This window comes from Charadrius vociferus, unplaced genomic scaffold, assembly GCF_000708025.1.
Source record: "Charadrius vociferus isolate BGI_N301 unplaced genomic scaffold, ASM70802v2 scaffold140, whole genome shotgun sequence".
Taxonomy (NCBI): domain Eukaryota; kingdom Metazoa; phylum Chordata; class Aves; order Charadriiformes; family Charadriidae; genus Charadrius; species Charadrius vociferus.
The window spans coordinates 785,189-802,178 of NW_009646406.1; the positions used below are offsets into that span (position 1 = coordinate 785,189).

The window sequence follows — 16,990 nt, forward strand, 5'->3', positions numbered from 1 at the left end:
CAGTCAGCAGACATTCCCATTTAGATGTTATTCTGCAGCTGTATCTCAGCAGACAATGCTAGTAAGAGGCATGGCAACCACTTGCCCGTTTCTCATCTTTTTGTTGTGTGGGGGTATTTTTTTTCCTTTTTTCTTTACATATGGCTGGCATTAAATCTCTTGCCAGTGACGTCTTAATGTATGATAGTATTTGTAGAGGGAAGCAACACAAATGACAGTGAATTGGACTGGAAATGTAAGAAATTTTTCATTCTGAGCTTGGTTTCCCCATCCTCTTTTGACTGCATCGCAACTTTAGGAAGGATCTTTGGAACTGGAAGTCTGATGATGAGAAAGATAAGCTAAACGAAGCCTAATTATTCATTAGAAATGAAATGGAACTTGTCAGCTGTTTTTCACATATGAATTAATATCTTTCTTAACCCAAACTCCTCTGTGCAAAGGATGTAGAAAACTTACAGGAGGCCAGTAGAGGTTGCTTTGTCTTCTTTTGGCTTATTATTGTTGTAAAAGGAAAATGTCTGAAATAAGTGACATTTGTCTTTGGCAAGGGTTTTTTGTTGACTTATATGGTGAGTACTCTACAGTGTCTGTAGCAGTGCACTGAACTCACTGTTTACTGGATGCTAAATATACTCAGCCAGATTCATCAGGGAATTATGGTCCTTCTTTGCAGCCGATGTAGTACAAGGGAGGCCTAATCTACACACAAATGGCTGACTGAGACATTCTTCACACAGGAAAACAATGTGTCTGTTGTCCAGCGGATCCGGCATCAGCATTGCTCTTTCTGAGATAGAGTACATTGGGAGAAAATCTGTCTGTATTTGCCGAAGTCCATTTATGGTCCTTCTTTTAAAAGAGAAGTGGAGAGTCATGGTTGCTGTTTGAACTAAGACTCAACTGTCTCCACTGGATTGATACAGCCCATAACTAAGGCTTTCTTTTGCTTCCTGTGTAATTATTAGAGCTGTAGTACAGAAGAGCACCAGGAGATCTCTCAACTGAAATAAGAGTTAGATTCCTGTTTTGTTTCCATTTTGCTTATTCTGGAGTGAAATAAATTCTAACCAGAAGAAGAGTCAACTGAAGCCAGGCCTATGTCCGAGGGTACGTAATTAGATTATTAATCTAAACTCAGGCGTGTCCTTCTGGTGTTTATCCTGAAGAACAGACTCTTTGTCAAGACGTAGGTTGAGTAGCTTCCAAGTCTTGGCAGGCAGCCTGAGTTCAGATTAAATCTGTCATTGAAAGGTAAAGTTTGTGGAGGTGTAGGAGTAAATTCTAGGTCTGTAAAGGATATTTGGAAAGAAGAACGGTCAGTCATTGAGAGTACTGCTAACACACGTGCATCAGACAACTGTAATATAGAGTGTGTAGTCAATATCTGCCTCAGTTTGTGAAGGTACCACATTATTAATTTTCAAGAAAGAAAATTAAGGCTTAGCCTTCAGTTTGACAGCTCTTTTCTGTCTGCTCTTTTGTAGAAAATTGCAATGCATCGCTATGGACAGAAATTGCTCAAGTGCAAATACAATATTAGGACAACAAGTTTTAGGAAAAAGCAAATCATCTGCAGGGTGTCCAATGCATTATTGAAGCTTACAATGATTAAGTAACAGTATTAGCAGGTCTAATGTATGAACGATGTGGACATCAGAGAGTTTGTGTCAAGGGATTTGGAAATAAAAAGAAGCCAAAAAAAAAAAAAAGGCAAGGAAAATAAAAGCATAAGAAAACAACTGGAGGTATTCTACTATAACAGAATGATACTGACCTTCTCTCAGAAATGGCTTATATTTTTGTAGTGTTGTGGCCTGTAATATGCAGAAGTTATAGCACACCATACCAGTATGTTCTCAACTTCAAAACTGTTCATATAATTCATCACTGTGGAACTTCAGTGAAAGTGGTGTAATATCACAGTGAAGAACATGGCATGCTGCCTTATCATGATTTATTCTAAGAGGAAAGGGGAACATTTGATACATTCAAGGAATAGTAAAGATATATCTTTTTTGCTCATAAAGAAAGTCTGATTTATTATATAATATTCTTCAGATTGCGTCTGCATAGCATATATGTGTGAATTAAGCACATTAAACTCGGATTTTTTTCATTGAAATTAGCTCATTTATAATGGTGAGTTAACTAGGTTGTTTATAAAGAAAGTGCTCTAAAGGCAAATTACCATGAATAAAAGCAAGAAGAGATCTGAACTGATTTTAATAGAGTCATGAATAACTTATAAGTGTCTTCAGGTTCCTCCAAAAATAATTAAAAAATAACTTGTCTTTAATTTCTTCTCAGTTTGTTTGTGCAGATGCTGGAACAAAACTAGCTGAGTCAACAATCTTGCACAAACAGATGATTGCCTCTATGCCTGGAGTAAGTACTGAATTAAACTCCATCTCTTAGTTTTGTTTTTTTTTAAAAATACATCTTATTCAGCTCATTTTGCTTCATTTTAATGTTTTTCCCTTTTCATTTCTCTTCTGGTTGGTAAGGTGCATTGCAGGCAGAGGTTGAAATATGTCCTTTTTTTTCACGTTGGAAAAAGTTCTGAACTTGATGTTGCTTCTCTCACTTTCACTGATAATCTTTAGTCATGTAACTGACTTTAGGTCAAGAAAACAATGTGTGGGGAACAGACCAGCTGAATGCCTCAAAAAATGGTAGCAGGGAGGAGAGGTAGAAGGCATTGCCTCCGTTCTCACAAAAGATTAGCTAGTTAAGGAAAGGAGTTAATGGTATTTTTCTGGTAATGTATAAAGTGTTCATATATATCTTGCTGATGGGTGTAGCTAAATTACCGGTGCTCATAATTGCCTAGGTGCTATACACCTGGTGAATATGCAAGGATGTAGCACAATTGGAGGTCTTGACTTGTTCCATGATGCCTGTGACTGAGTACCCAAACAGATGTTGAGTGTTAGCCCAGGTCTGCTTCGCGACCTGAGGAGAACTTGTCTCCCTGTATGTGTGTCTTTGTCACCTTTAGGGGTGACCTAATGGGGTCTTTCCCATATATCTTCTGAAGTGTGTGATTTTTTTTTTTTTTTTTTTTGAATGCAAATCTTTAATAATACCTTTCCTCCCAACAGAATATTTTAATTTATACTTGCTTTAAATAGATAGACTAATATTGATGTTACAAGGGTACGGTAGGAAAGCAATCATTGCAGAGGAAATCACAGAGAATCAGGCTGTCTGCTGCTTGAATGAGACAGAATAGATGGTCGGAGAGAAGTCTTTTGCATTATTTTCAGAGGTCTGAGTATAGGACCTTTTATAATTCTATTCAGTATTTTAGAACCCATGTAGAATCCTTAGTCCCCATAAGCTGGATGGAGGATATGTTGACAGGGCTGCCAGTGACCTTGTTTTACTGTTTGTTATTCTGTCAAGGGAACTGACAGGCGTAGCATTTGAAAAGCCGGAAGATGGCATAGTTCAACACCGTGTAGATTGATATTAACACACAAAAAGGAGAAGCACCCAGGTCAGTTGCTTAAAAATAGAGTGCTAGCGGTTTTTCAAATTTGAGCCACTAAAACTCAATTATGGCTTGATAATTTTGTGGTCAAAACTAAATCTGGTTCATTTGTATATTCAGATAGGGTAATCAGCTTCAGCGCTTCAAAGTGTAGGTAATTAAATAGAGGTCAAAGAAGAGTAGTTTTCCCCTGTAAACTTTACTGCAGTTTTTGCCCTGGGGCTATGACTTTGGATACGGTAGTTTTTGGCGACTTCAAAAAGATACCTAATTTGGTAATTTCATCATTGCTTTTACCTGGCACCTAAGAATGAGGCGTTCATAGTTCCCCTTGAGTTCAGACATCTTTACCTCAGACTATTAACATGTAAACAGAAGTTAATATGATACCTAGTGAGTTAGTCGTATCACCTCCTGAAAGCTTCTCTGCGGGTTCTCTTCTCTGTTCGAAGCCTTTGTTTAATCTGAGAGCTTTGTTCCGTTGACTGCTTTGTGCACCTTGGGCACACCTTGTACTAGCCAAAGGACAGATTCTCATTTCTCACTGTGTTCTGGGAAAACGATTATGAACATTTGTAATGTGGTGCTTGTTGTATTCCCACAGTGAGTCCTTTTGTCTTCCCTTTGAGGTCATTCTTACTGGGGCACAGGTCGCTTCTCAATGCTCTACACCTTTATGGCCGCACTGGAGCGGTTCATGAGGGATTTCATTTATCCCTGATAGTCCTTGCCTCCACTTTTGAAAATTGCAACTAGCTTAAGTGCCATTAGAATGCTGTATTTTGAATTATTTTGCTTCAAGAATATCCCTAAAACATCTCTTAGCTTATAAAAAAAAAAAAAAAAAAAAAAAGGAAAAAAAACCCAACCCACTTAAATTTCAGTGGTATTAATCAGTGGTATTAATTGTGGTGATTTTTACACATAAAATACCTGAAGCCAGTCATATAAACTGTTTTTCCATAGTGATTAATGTGAACATAAGGGCATCGGTGCCTGTGACTGAATTTTGTTTTCTGGGTTTGTAGCTGATTGGTTCCACTTGCAGAAATGCTCAGGTGCTTGAAGAACTGGGTTGTTAAATTCTTACTGACTTTTTAAGACTTTGATTCTGGACCCCTGTAAATTTCAGGATGACATGACAAGGATATTCTTGAAAGTTTCATCAGTTAATCTTTTATTGCTGCCACAGATAAGAGTATTTTATGATGCATGAAGAAGCTATAGCTATCTTTTTATACCATCATCAGATAAGAGGGTGTATTACAGTGAGAAGAAAAACATCAAAGAATACCTATTCCAAATTAAAGTAATCTAAAAAGAAAAATAAAGAATTTGAGACAGACAAATTGTGTTCTGGTGAAAAAGAAAGACAAAAATATGAACATATTCAAAACCTGGTACTTAAACTTATTTCTTTTATGTTCTAGTGTGGAACAGCAGCGATGGAATGCATGCGGCAATATGTTGGGGAAGTGCTGGATTTCATTGCAGATATGCATACCTTAACCAAATTAAAGGTTGGTTCTGGGCATACATTGGTCTAAAGTGTCTGTACTTTTTTTTAAAAAATACATTTTCTGTAATGAACCTGCCTGGGAGAGAAACGTTTGGAAGTCTTTGAGGATGACTGACAGGTTTTTATCTTTCTTTTTAAAAAAAAAAATGTTAGTACTGTTATAGGTTAGACACTTGTGGGGGATCAGTAAAAAGTAGCTTATGCAGCGTTGAAATGGAGGCTCATTCAAATACAGTGAGCACACAATTAAAATTCAGGCTTGATTTTTCTGAAACGTTGATGATAAGCTAATGATAAGTTTTTCTGAAATGTTGATGATAAGCTAATGTCATACCAAAATCACTATGAGAAGTGGTGGTGTTTAGTATAACCCATGGAAACAAACCTCCTTGCCTGTACAACTAATTACACTTTTCTGGAGGAATCCTGTGTCTCTTATATACTCAAACAGACACTTAAGTTAATTGGAAGTTCAGAGGTTATTAAAATGCAGTATCTGACCCAAAAAAAACCCCAACAACTGAGTAGTTCTTACCTCTGGGGTCCAAACTGCTTTTTGGGTTCTGTACATTAGTTTGATGCCAAATTGTAAGAGGAATGATAGGAAAATACTTCTGTCAACATAAAATATTTTATTTAGGATTGAATTTCATCAAAACATCCTAGTAACGATTAGCTGGTCAAAACCTGGAATTTCTGTTTCATGGGGGAAGCCAGGATCTATTTTTACCCTACTAGTTCCGTGCACACTCACTCGCTCCCTGTCCCCTCTACCCCACCCCATGCCCCAGAGGGCACACCTTATTGCAAGTTAATAATACTTACCGCAAAGGAAGAAGAATCCCAACTAAACTGAAACTCGTCTCTTGAAACTCGCAGTAACCTTGTTTTACTGGAAAAATATCCCTTTTGTTAAGTTCTTACCCTGTTGGCCTTACGCCTTGAATCCCGTTGAGTTTTAAAAAAAATACTCTAATAAGGGAAAGCAGCTTTTTGTGCTGGAGTAGAAATTTACTTCAAAGCACAAACTAATTAATCATTTTCAGCTGAATTGGATTGCCTTCCCACTTTATCCTTTAAAGTTATTCACCCATTTCTCTTACAGTTCAGAACTGCTTTCAGAATAGGTAGGCAAATGAATCATAAATGGGGGAGAGAGACATCTGGTTTCCCAGTTCCACAGAAAAACATGAACTTACCTGAAACCAGGAACGGGGAAAATATATTTATAAATCCTTGCAGGTATTCTCTCTCCTGTGTAAAATGTTTCTGTAGAAAGCTCTCTGCCATTGGCACTTCTTCCTTCTGCCCCTTTCCCCTCGGACTGTAGTCTGGTTTTTAGAAATGCTTTTACAATGCTTAAGTCTAAGATGATAATTTCTTATGTTCAGTAGGACTATTTATTTTTTAAATTTTTATGCACAGATATAGGTAGGATGCAAACTAAAACTTAACCCAGTTCTTCGCTTTTATATATTGAAATTAGACAAGAATCTTCAAACACGTGGTCTGGCCAGTTAAAACTAAGTCAGAACCATATGGTCTAAAATTTCATGTTGTTTTGATTTAGCCATGTAATACAGGAATCTGAGAACAAGATTAACGTAATAGGAGAGTCAAATATGACCATCATTTTATGTACTGTAAAGAATAAGCTTTGTCTGTCTTTGGAAAATGAAAAGGGAGTTCTTAGTTAACTAGACAAGATAAACTGTGGTTCCAACATAACTGGGAAAAGAATTCTAAGCATTTCGAAGTTTAAAAATAGTCAGAACTTTAAACAAATTCACAACATCTAGATTCACGTTCTTGTAAGCTCATTTAATGTGTTTACTTCTGTTGCTTGGGTTTTATTAACAGAGGTGTTCCTGGGAAGGGAGTCCTAAGATTGTCGAGTTGTACAATTTCTTACTATGAGTATCATAGTAAGAGTATACTCAAGAGTATAAGAGACTTATTATGAGTATCATATCAACAGCATCTGGACTACCAGACTAACACAAAGAATACTGTATGATTTATATGACCGGTAACAATCTCAACAGCAAAAGTTTAATTTTGGTTTTCAAATTTTGAAATGTCTACTCTCTGCAGAAATTTAGTGAACAGAAATAAAGTTGTTTATTCATTTCCAATGTCTTATTTTGCATGTCTGACAATAGTTTCTTTGAAAGAGGTTAATTATTTTCAATCCATCATATTAGCAATTATTGCATTATAAAAAAGGTATAAGTGTTAATTCTCAAGATAATCACATTCCAGTTTATTGTTTCTCATCAGTTGATTATCTTTTTTTCCCTTTGGAGTAACATTTTAATTGGTAAAGCTCAGCAAGGTTTTATTTAGAAAATGTCACCATTTTTGAAGAGGTATAATGCATCTGCCTGCATACCTGTCTATCCTTTTTACCTGGCATCATTACCTACCATCATTAGATATTCATGCTGGTACGTTACTCTTTTTCTCTTGAAAGAGACTTCAGGTAAGTGATTTTTGAGAGCGTAAGTTGCTGGGGTCAGATACTTATCTGTTATTAAATATTATTGGTCCTCTGATTTTTATCCTGTTGTAATAATTTAATAATTGATGACATGGGTTTTCTTGTGCAAAGCATATGGCTCTCCTTGAAGAAGGCAAATAGACTCAGCATGTGTTCTGTTAGCCTAGTAACAGAAGGTAAGGCAAAGTTAGCTTAATTAGAAATACAGAAGTATCTCAAGAAGCACCAATGAAACATTCCTTAGAGCTGACAAAGCAGGATAATAAATTATCTTTCCAGGCATAAAACTTGCATGTTTCTTGGTAAAAGATTTAGCCCTTTTATTGCCAGGGCTTAAAGGCATTTGTAGCAGCTGAATAGGACAACATAGTCATATTGCCGGTGAATGAGTGACAGCTTATTTCTGTACATGTAGATGGCATATTGCACAGGGAAGGCATTTCCCGCCCAGATGCTATCTTGTTAAATGGTTAGATTCTTTCATCTTCACTTACGCTGTCTGGATGTGCAACCACTAGCTTGTATTCATCAGCTGTTGAGTTTGCTGATACAAAAGGTGTCTATACCTTTTGCACGCTTCATATTTTGTGTGGGCTCTTGAGAATGTTGTCCTCTGTGGAAAGATCAGCATCATCAAGCTGTTACTAATATAGGGACTGGAGAATTTTTAAAAATCTATTTCTGAGGTTTATTCTGTAGTTTTGTATACACAGTTAGACACCCTGAGAAAGGAACTCAAAGGAAATGAAACAGAATATGCTGTTGCGTGGAATAACTTTGTTCAAGTGAAATACTCTTTTTGGGTAGGAAATCAGATCTTTGCCTTGCAGAGTCACATGAAGACTTGTTCTCAGCCACTGCATGAAGACACGTTTGGTGGACACCTGAAAGTTGGTTTAGCTCAGATCGCTGCTATGGAAATCACACGGGGAAACCACAGAGACAACAAAGCTGTGATCCGATATTTGCCTTGGCTTTACCATCCTCCTTCTGCAATGCAACAAGGGTGAGAATGCTTTTCTACAGAAAGGAATACTAAAATGATTTAGAAGTCTTCTCGAAATTCTGTGTTCATTGCTAGATTCCATAGATAAGATCTGCAGTAGGGAATGGTGCCCATGGGACATTGAAACAGCTGGTCAGCAGCTCCCTGGTCCTTAATGTAGGGGTTCATCAATGCAATGTTTAAAGTATATGCCGAAGGGACAGTGGAGGTAACTCCATTGGCTTGACTGGAGTTACCCTGGAAATTAACTTGATTCTTGATCTAGTTACAGACAGTACAAAGCACACGGATACTTGATTAGTCCCCAAATTATAGAAAATACATTGGGAATTACAGAGAATACAATGGGAACTGTTCTTTGAAATTATGGAGTACAAATGAGCAAGAACTGTAAGTGTGAGCCTATTGATATGATGATAAAAATACTAACTTCATCTGGTTAAAGTTAGATGAGAGAAATCTGGTCTGCAAGACATGGGTTTTTTTATCCGTTTTCACTGTGAGAAATCCTAATCTGCAGTGTTTTATTTTCAAAAAGAAGGGAGATACTGTTCCTTGTCTTACAGTGACAACGAACAAGATGTTTTGAATGTAGATGATTGGACTGTGTTTCAACAAACCTGTATTCTTGTCCCAGCTTTGTCCCAGACTGCCTGCCTCAGGATTCTGGGGACTAACCTGCTTAGGCTCCATGTAGATACATCTGCGTGTACTTTCATATAGAGCATATCTAGTCTGGGAAAGAAGGAGTTGTTATCTCCTTGCACTTTAGTTTCTTACAAGTAAAAAAAGGACTATGTGTTCTGAGTTGAAGGTAATGAATTCCTCTAAGACCCTGTAGGTACTTGAGGAAGAGCCTCATATCAGAGTCTGCTGAAAAAAACCCCACAATTAATGGAATGCTTCTTTGGTGCTGAGTCCTTGACAATGACATCAAATTAGAAATTAAAAACAGTAGTGAGAGTGGCCTAGTAAGTAGTGATTTATTGATCAAAAGACAATTATTTTTTTCCTGTGCCTATGAATTCAAATGAGTACGTAATCTGAACTTGGTAGCAGCAAGTGGACAGACAAGATGACACCAGAAAAGTGTTATCCCCTTTTAGGTACTATAAGCACATTGCTTTACAATTAGACATTGCACTAGATGGTGGACGAATACTTAAGTGTCACAAAAAAGCATAGCCCCTGCCCTCAAAAGCATGCAGTCCAAATGTCCAAGGAGAGGCTAAGGAAAAGAGAAATTAACTCCACTTTACCGCTGGGGAGGTGGAACACAGTGGAAGTAAGGCATGGTGCCTGCCTCAGAGCTCGCTGGGGAATGAAGAATTTCCCACCGTCGCCCTGACAGCCGTGTGCTGTCCAGGGGAGCTGAGAGGAGACCTTCCACTTGGGCAACCCTTCCCATCTGATGACTTCCGTGCAAAAAAATCACTGTGTATGGAACCAGTGAATCTGTGAGTGTTTTAGCCTTTTATAGAGACTGTTTCTTAGACCCACCAAATATGTTCTGTTGGACTTGTTAATAGTACATCAAGTCCACTAAGTTCTGTGTAGTTCTAGTCTCCTCATAAGTGGTACCAACAATCTGTGCCTCCAGCACACTGAGACTGCATCTGCCTGGTGTGCATAGGGAGACCCCATATTTTGGGGAAAACAGAAAACTTAGCATCATTGTAAAATCCACTCTTTCTTGACAGGCCCAAAGAGTTCATAGAATGTGTCTCACACATTCGTTTGCTGTCCTGGCTGCTTCTGGGGTCTCTGACACACAATGTTGTCTGTCCAAATTCTCCAGCGTCTTGCATGCCTATTCCACTGGATGCGGGTTCACAAATTGCTGACCACCTTATTGTTATTCTGATTGGGTTTCCAGAGCAATCAAAGGTAAGGGATTCTGTGTTTTAAGTGAATATGTGTTATATGTCGGTCTTATTGCTAACAGTTACTTATTTCTTCATACTAAAAATGAGGGATAAAACCTTATTAAAACCTGGATCTAGTGAAATAAAGTAGTTTGTCTTGCATAGCTGCCTCTTTGTGCATAGAAAACTCGTGAAATCACTACAATGAAGTTTGAGATTCAACTGTTTCAAAATATCTCAGCACAGGATTGAGGAAGGAAAAACGGGATTCCAAATTGAAGCTTTAGCAGTGACCATCTCTGTAGCAGATCTCTCAGAAAGTTATTGATTCTAGTTGTACAGTAGAATTGGATAACTTATAAATAATGTTATGATCAAAAGTTAATTACAAGCAGTGATGGTTCAAGCATAACTCTTTGTCCTCAAGGTGCTCTGGACAAGAAGAGTTTATTGCAAATCATAAGCCATTTCTGACAGTAGTTTAACACAGAAATAGCAGCACTCTTCAACACCACCCAGGTTTTTATTAGCAGCAGAAGCAGAATGATCACACATTTATCTTGCACATAAAATCCCCCTTTCTTTCCCCTCACCCGGCCAAGAAACTGGTGCCTCCCATTCATTTCTTTAGTTGTTTTTTTTCTCTCTTTCAAATACCTCTTCCCAGTTACCAAGCAACCATTGCAATGTTTGGTGCAGTCTTACTACCACAGAGCATGAATCACTGTTGCACTTGCAAGAAGACGTCTCTGACCAAATGCATCTTTCTCGCAATGAAGTAGTTCATGGCCAGCACTCCTGGAGGCTCAGGCGCTGTGATTTATAACACGTATTAGCAAAGAGCCCTGCTTAAGTATGAAAAATGAATTCTCTGTCAGCTTTTCAAAACTTACTTTCCTTGACTTGGAGCAGTTCTGTCCCAGCAAGGTAGAAATGGATGACAGGTTAACAGAACAGATGTAAGATGATGTATTTTGTACGATAGCCTTTCTTTCAAATGATCAGAATCTGAATGACTTACCCCAGCAGCATTTCTTAAATGGAGTCATACATGCCAGAGCCTCCCGGCCTTCCACAGATTGTGCTGGAGTTTCCCATCAAGGAGGTCTCAGAACTAGTCCTGAGTAGCTGTTCTGCAAAACTAACCCGCTCTTTAAAGGCACTGACCGTAATGCCATACGCTAAGATTGCATGAGACTGTGTGTTTGCAAATGCAGTTTTTAGTCTGTAAATATAAAACCAGTTTTTAAACGTGGAGAAGATTTTATCAAGTGTGCTCGACTTACTGGTTCCTAATGGGAGGGAAACGTGGGAAAGTGAGGGGCAAGACTGCTCAGTGGGGTGCATGACAGAGGAGTGCTTTGATGAAAGCCTCTGCACTGTATCCCAATACGCTTATCTGAATAAACATTTTCCTCTATTATCTGTTTCTACAGACATCTGTTCTACACATGTGTTCCCTCTTCCATGCATTTATATTTGCTCAGCTCTGGACAGTGTACTGTGAACAAACAGCAGTAGCTCCGACAGTCCAGAATCAGAACGAATTTAGCTTTACAGCAATCCTTACAGCCCTGGAGTTCTGGAGCCGAGTGACACCTAGCATCCTACAGCTAATGGCACATAACAAAGTGGTGAGTCAGGTGCTTTGTACAGGTTTAGGAGAGACTAAACTCAGAAGGCTTGGCTTTGTTTCAGTGAAATACATCAGACTATGAATAATGTCCTGAAGCAACTTTGATGCTTTTGAGAAATTAAAGGGAAAGCTAATTAGTAGTGGTTTAAACTCGCAGTGGGCCTGAAACAGGATCTAGTCAGGATGTGCCTGAAAGAGAATCAAGAGGTAGAGTTGCTGCTTGTTGGATTATGGGCTCCCTGCATCAGGTCTCATTTTATACATCTTCCTGCCTTGGTCCTATTGTTTCGTCTGATTCTGCCTTACAGGGGCAACTAAGTGTTTTAGGATAATTGTGTGAATACCATTTGAATCTTTTTTTTACCACGTGATGGTGAAAAAATACACGAATGCTGATACTTGACTACTTAAGACCCATTGGTTACTCATCAAAAAAAAGGTGCATAAATATCTCTGGAAACATTTTGAGTAATGAATGACTCGAAGGAGGAATCTCTAGAGGTAAGGTTTGAAAGGGGAATGTCCACTCTGTCCAGAAATCATCCAGACCATTTTTTTGGAAATACCTTTTAAGCATTTATTTATCTCAACTGCTCATTGATGTTGGAGCAGCTTTGTACAATAGGAACCCAGAGGGGTTCCAGCAGCCTTCCCATAGGTGCTGCCTTTGCTTCCCATTGACTAATGATTCTTGGTGCCTGCAGGCTTAGGGTTGAGAACTGGTTTCTAACGGGCAAGATGTATTGTATTTCCCAATTACCAGAAAGTCATGACAAGTCTGTCTTGACTTATCCAAACTTTTTAACTTTAACTGAGATGGTAACTAGTAGCTCTGGGTCTGAAGAACCCGACACTAGCTATGAGTGAGAAAGACTATTTATACGCAGCCCAGTCCTCTAAGTCAGGCGCTCTTAAGGTTTGGGATTTTCATTCTTTGTTTGTTTGTTTTTTTTTTAAAAGGGGGACCTGCTATTATTTTATGTAATTCCCCTTTCCCCATGTGAAACATCTTCTACCCCAGGCAGGTATGGACCTTTGCCCTTGCAGTTGTAATTGCAGCGGCTGCGCTTGAGTGTTTTTGAACCAGTTACTGTTCCTCTGTGTCTTGTCCATATCAGGCTAGGACCACCTAAAGCTGTCTTTAAATGATATTTTGGCCTCTGACATCTAGTGAGGTCTCTGTGGCTGACAAGCCACTGTTGGGAACAGTAGTTCATAAAGCTCCATTTGAACGAAAGGGAAACGTGGAAAATGCTTCTAACTAGCCAGTTGTTTAGTCAGACATAAAGTCTTCTTGTCAAGCCTTAGGACAAGAATATGACCTGGAAGTCCCAAGTTCCAATCCTTATTCTGAAAGTATCTCATTATGTGGCTTTAGTGCAAGTCATTAAACTCTCTGCCTCAGCTATTGCTCTGTGAAACATAGATAATACTTGCCCATCTCACAGGGGTGTTGTGAGGTTAATTAGTTAGTGTTTGTAAAGCGCTTTGAAGATGAAAAGCACTACATAAAAGCTAAGTTTATTATTATCGAGGGGAATTTACACATAGTTCAGACAGGCACTGTAAATACTCACTGCTGGCTCAGGGTATTTGTCTTGCACCTATGAATTTACACAATATAAACCATAAAACGCTGTCTGCTACCAAATAACTGATATTTGCATCTGTCAAAATTCATGGTACAAAATGGGAGAATTATGGACTAGCTGCCAGTTCAGAACAATAAATTGTCTTTTGATGGGAGAAAAAGAAGGGTTTTTTTGTGGGTATGTTAATTTTCAAAGATTCAGTAAATAAAAACATCAATTTCTGACACACTGATTGATGAGAACTACACAGCAAAGGCATGTAGAAGGATTTATGATGTCTTAAAAGAACAAAGCTGAAGGCAACTTGTTTTGATGTGTGATACGAATTAAAATACATCAAGCATTTTGAAATATTTAACAGATAGGTGTTGCCGCATCAGGGGAAAACTAAAGAAAAATGTCCCTTATGTGCTCATGTAATATTTAATCTTATATGTCAGTGCTTAATAAATGCACATCTCGTGATTCAGTATAACTGCCAAGCAAATACAGCAAGATCCTTTTTAGAGCCTGTTGGCTTAGCTTACAGCACTGTTACGCTGGACACTGATTTGTTTTTATGCTTGATTTGTTTTGTTTTGTTTGTTTGTTTTCAAGATGGTGGAAATGGTGTGCCTGCATGTGATTAGCTTAATGGAGGCTTTACAGGAATGCAACTCTACTATCTTTGTGAAGGTAGGCATACCACACCATGAATATTTAGTTAATGATGTTGCCTGTCTGTTGTGATTTCTAGGCATATTGTCCTTTGCTTCCCTTCCCACTCAAAAAAAAAAAAAAAAAGAAAGTTGAAGAAGCTGAGATTGAATGCAGAATGCAGAAATCATAGAATGGTTTAGGTTGGAAGGGACCTTAAAGATCATCCAGTTCCAATCCCCCTGCCATGGGCAGGGACACCTTCCATTAAACCAAGTTGCTCAAAGCCCCATCTAACCTGGCCTTGAACACCTCCAGGGTTGGGGCCTCCACAACTTCTCTAGGCAGTTTGTTCTCGTGCCTCACCATCCTCATAGTGATTTTTTTTTTTTTCCAATATCTAATCTAAATCTCCCCTCTTCCAGTCTGAAGCCATTCCCCCACATCCTATCACTTTATGCCTTTGTAAAAAGTCCCTCTCCAGCCTTCTTGTAGGCCCCCTTCAGATACTGGAAGGCTGCTATAAGGTCTCCTGGGAGTCTTCTCTTCTCCAGGCTGAACAACCCCAACTGTCTCAGCCTGTCCTCATAGGAGAGGTTCTCCAGCCCTCGGATCATCTTTGTGGCCCTCTGGACCCACGCCAACAGGTCCATGACCTTCTTATCTTGGGGGCTCCAGAGCTGGACGCAATATTCCAGGTGGGGTCTCACGAGAGTGGAGTAGAGGGGCAGAATACACTCCCTTAACCTGCTGGCCATGCTTCTTTTGATGCAGCCCAGGATGCGGTTGGCCTTCTGGGTTGCGAGTGCACATTGTTGGCTCATGTTGAGCGTCTCATCAACCAACACTCCCAGGTCCTTTCTTCAGGGCTGCTCTCAAATCCATTCTCCATCCAGCCTTTATTTGTGCATGGGATTGCCCCGACCCATGTACAGGACTTTGCACTTGGCCTTGTTGAGCTTCATGACATAGAGCATAACAAAAAATAAAATCTCTGGTGAGAAGTAAGATCTCAAATCCAAGTTCTCCTGGGTTTTTTTGTGGTTTTTTTTTTTTTTTTTAATGAACTTCTGATCTCCTTTCTCCATTGTTTCCATAGTCTTATTCCTCCAATAGACTGAATTGGTGTCACTGACTTTGAGAACCTCTAGGTACTGTCTGAATTTTCAGCAATTCTGTTACCTTAATCATCATAGGACCTTTACAGATCACCTCACTGGTCTGATCCTCACATTCTTTTAGATTGATAACAAAAACTTTGTGCCACAGTGGTTTTCTTGTTATTATATGCCTAAGTGTCTAACTTAGTCAAATATTAGTTGATAATGAATCTTTTTCCCCAGCATGGGTAACAGGGTATTCTTTGGTTAGAGAATCAAAGACCTGCGTACTCCATTCATGTAAAATTATGTTTTGGAAATCAGTGGTCAGTCTCCTGGGGGTCACCACAGCGTTTTCAGAACAGATTCCCAAAGGATTGGGGTAGTCTCACAAGCGTAAATTGATTTTACTAGCTCTTTTTACATGGCTACCCATTGCATTATTCTGAAGGCAATTTTCACACAAAACATCAACAAATCAAGTAGTTAAACGCACTCTGAATCGAACTGAAATATGTTGGTTTATATAGTTCTTCTGTTGCCATAAAGGAAACTTCTGACTGTTGTTTAACTCCAGTCTTTTATGGTCAAGCAGGAATTGAAAATAAAGTAGCTAAAATTGAAGGTCTTGATGTCAACTGGCATGAAAATATTCATACTTATTGTGAAAATACAGATTTATAGTCAGTAATGACTTGATTCACTACAGAAACCTGTCACTGTGAGATGTTAAAGTGATCACGGCTGTCCCTGGAAGACATATGGGCTTCTCTTTCAGCCAGTCCAGGATGTCCAGGATTTGACCAGGATGAAGAATGGCTTTAAAGCTGTGAAAAGAGAAGCCTTTAGGGCTCAATTCCTGTCACAATTCAAATGAATGCTTTCAGGGGGTTATATTTAAAAGTATATATCAATAATAAGCTAAATCATATTAAAAGGACATTGTTGTTACTACAAAATCAAGCTCATAGACCTGTGAAATTCAGACTTAAGGTGCTAAGCTTTCATTCGTGATCACTGGATGGGAGATGGAAGAGAAGAATCTGGGTGACCAAATCCCCTTTACTTGGCGCTAAAGTGAAATCCTGCAGGAACAATATACATTCATAATAGTGTTATAGGATTTGTAGTCCCAGGTTACTAATTTTTATTTCAAAACTAACTAATTGTAAAAATACTTGCTGTCAATCTGAGAAGTAAGCGTCATGTTTTGGGGAAGGATTTACTGTATGTTTGAAGTCTTTCAAAGAGGCAGAAGTGTAAAGCTTATTCACACAGGAACCAGTAAGTGGCATCTCTGTAATTTAAAAAAGATCATCTTTGAGACTGTCTCTCCTTCAGTGGCTGTGAAGATGATCTGAACTTTGTTACTCCTACTTTAGGAGTCTGCAAGGATGACAACACATTGAATATTAGTTGACTGGGCAGTTCTTTGCTAGCTTGTTTTGTTCTAGACAATCTTTTATTGTGCTGCCTTTGATAATGAAACAATTTACCTTGTGCTTTAAAGCTTTTTTTTTTTCCCTTTTATTTTAGATATAAGCCTTCCAAACAAGGTTTAGTTTTCACTGAAAGAAAGGACATAGTGTAGTGAAAGACATTTTTTTTTTTTTTTAAACAGATCATTCTTAACACTCTTT

The 16,990-nt window shown here is 38.6% G+C and overlaps 1 protein-coding gene across 1 annotated transcript in view; it reads left to right on the plus strand.

Annotated features, from left to right (window-relative positions):
* The window catches only part of UNC79 (unc-79 homolog (C. elegans)), a 100,368-nt gene that overhangs the window by 78,213 nt on the left and 5,165 nt on the right, over nucleotides 1-16,990 (plus strand). The window contains exons 40-45 of the mRNA XM_009895416.1: nucleotides 2,311-2,388; nucleotides 4,927-5,016; nucleotides 8,346-8,521; nucleotides 10,222-10,408; nucleotides 11,823-12,020; nucleotides 14,212-14,289. Of these exons, the coding sequence (XP_009893718.1) occupies nucleotides 2,311-2,388; nucleotides 4,927-5,016; nucleotides 8,346-8,521; nucleotides 10,222-10,408; nucleotides 11,823-12,020; nucleotides 14,212-14,289 (807 nt within the window). The remainder of the gene's footprint in view (nucleotides 1-2,310; nucleotides 2,389-4,926; nucleotides 5,017-8,345; nucleotides 8,522-10,221; nucleotides 10,409-11,822; nucleotides 12,021-14,211; nucleotides 14,290-16,990) is intronic.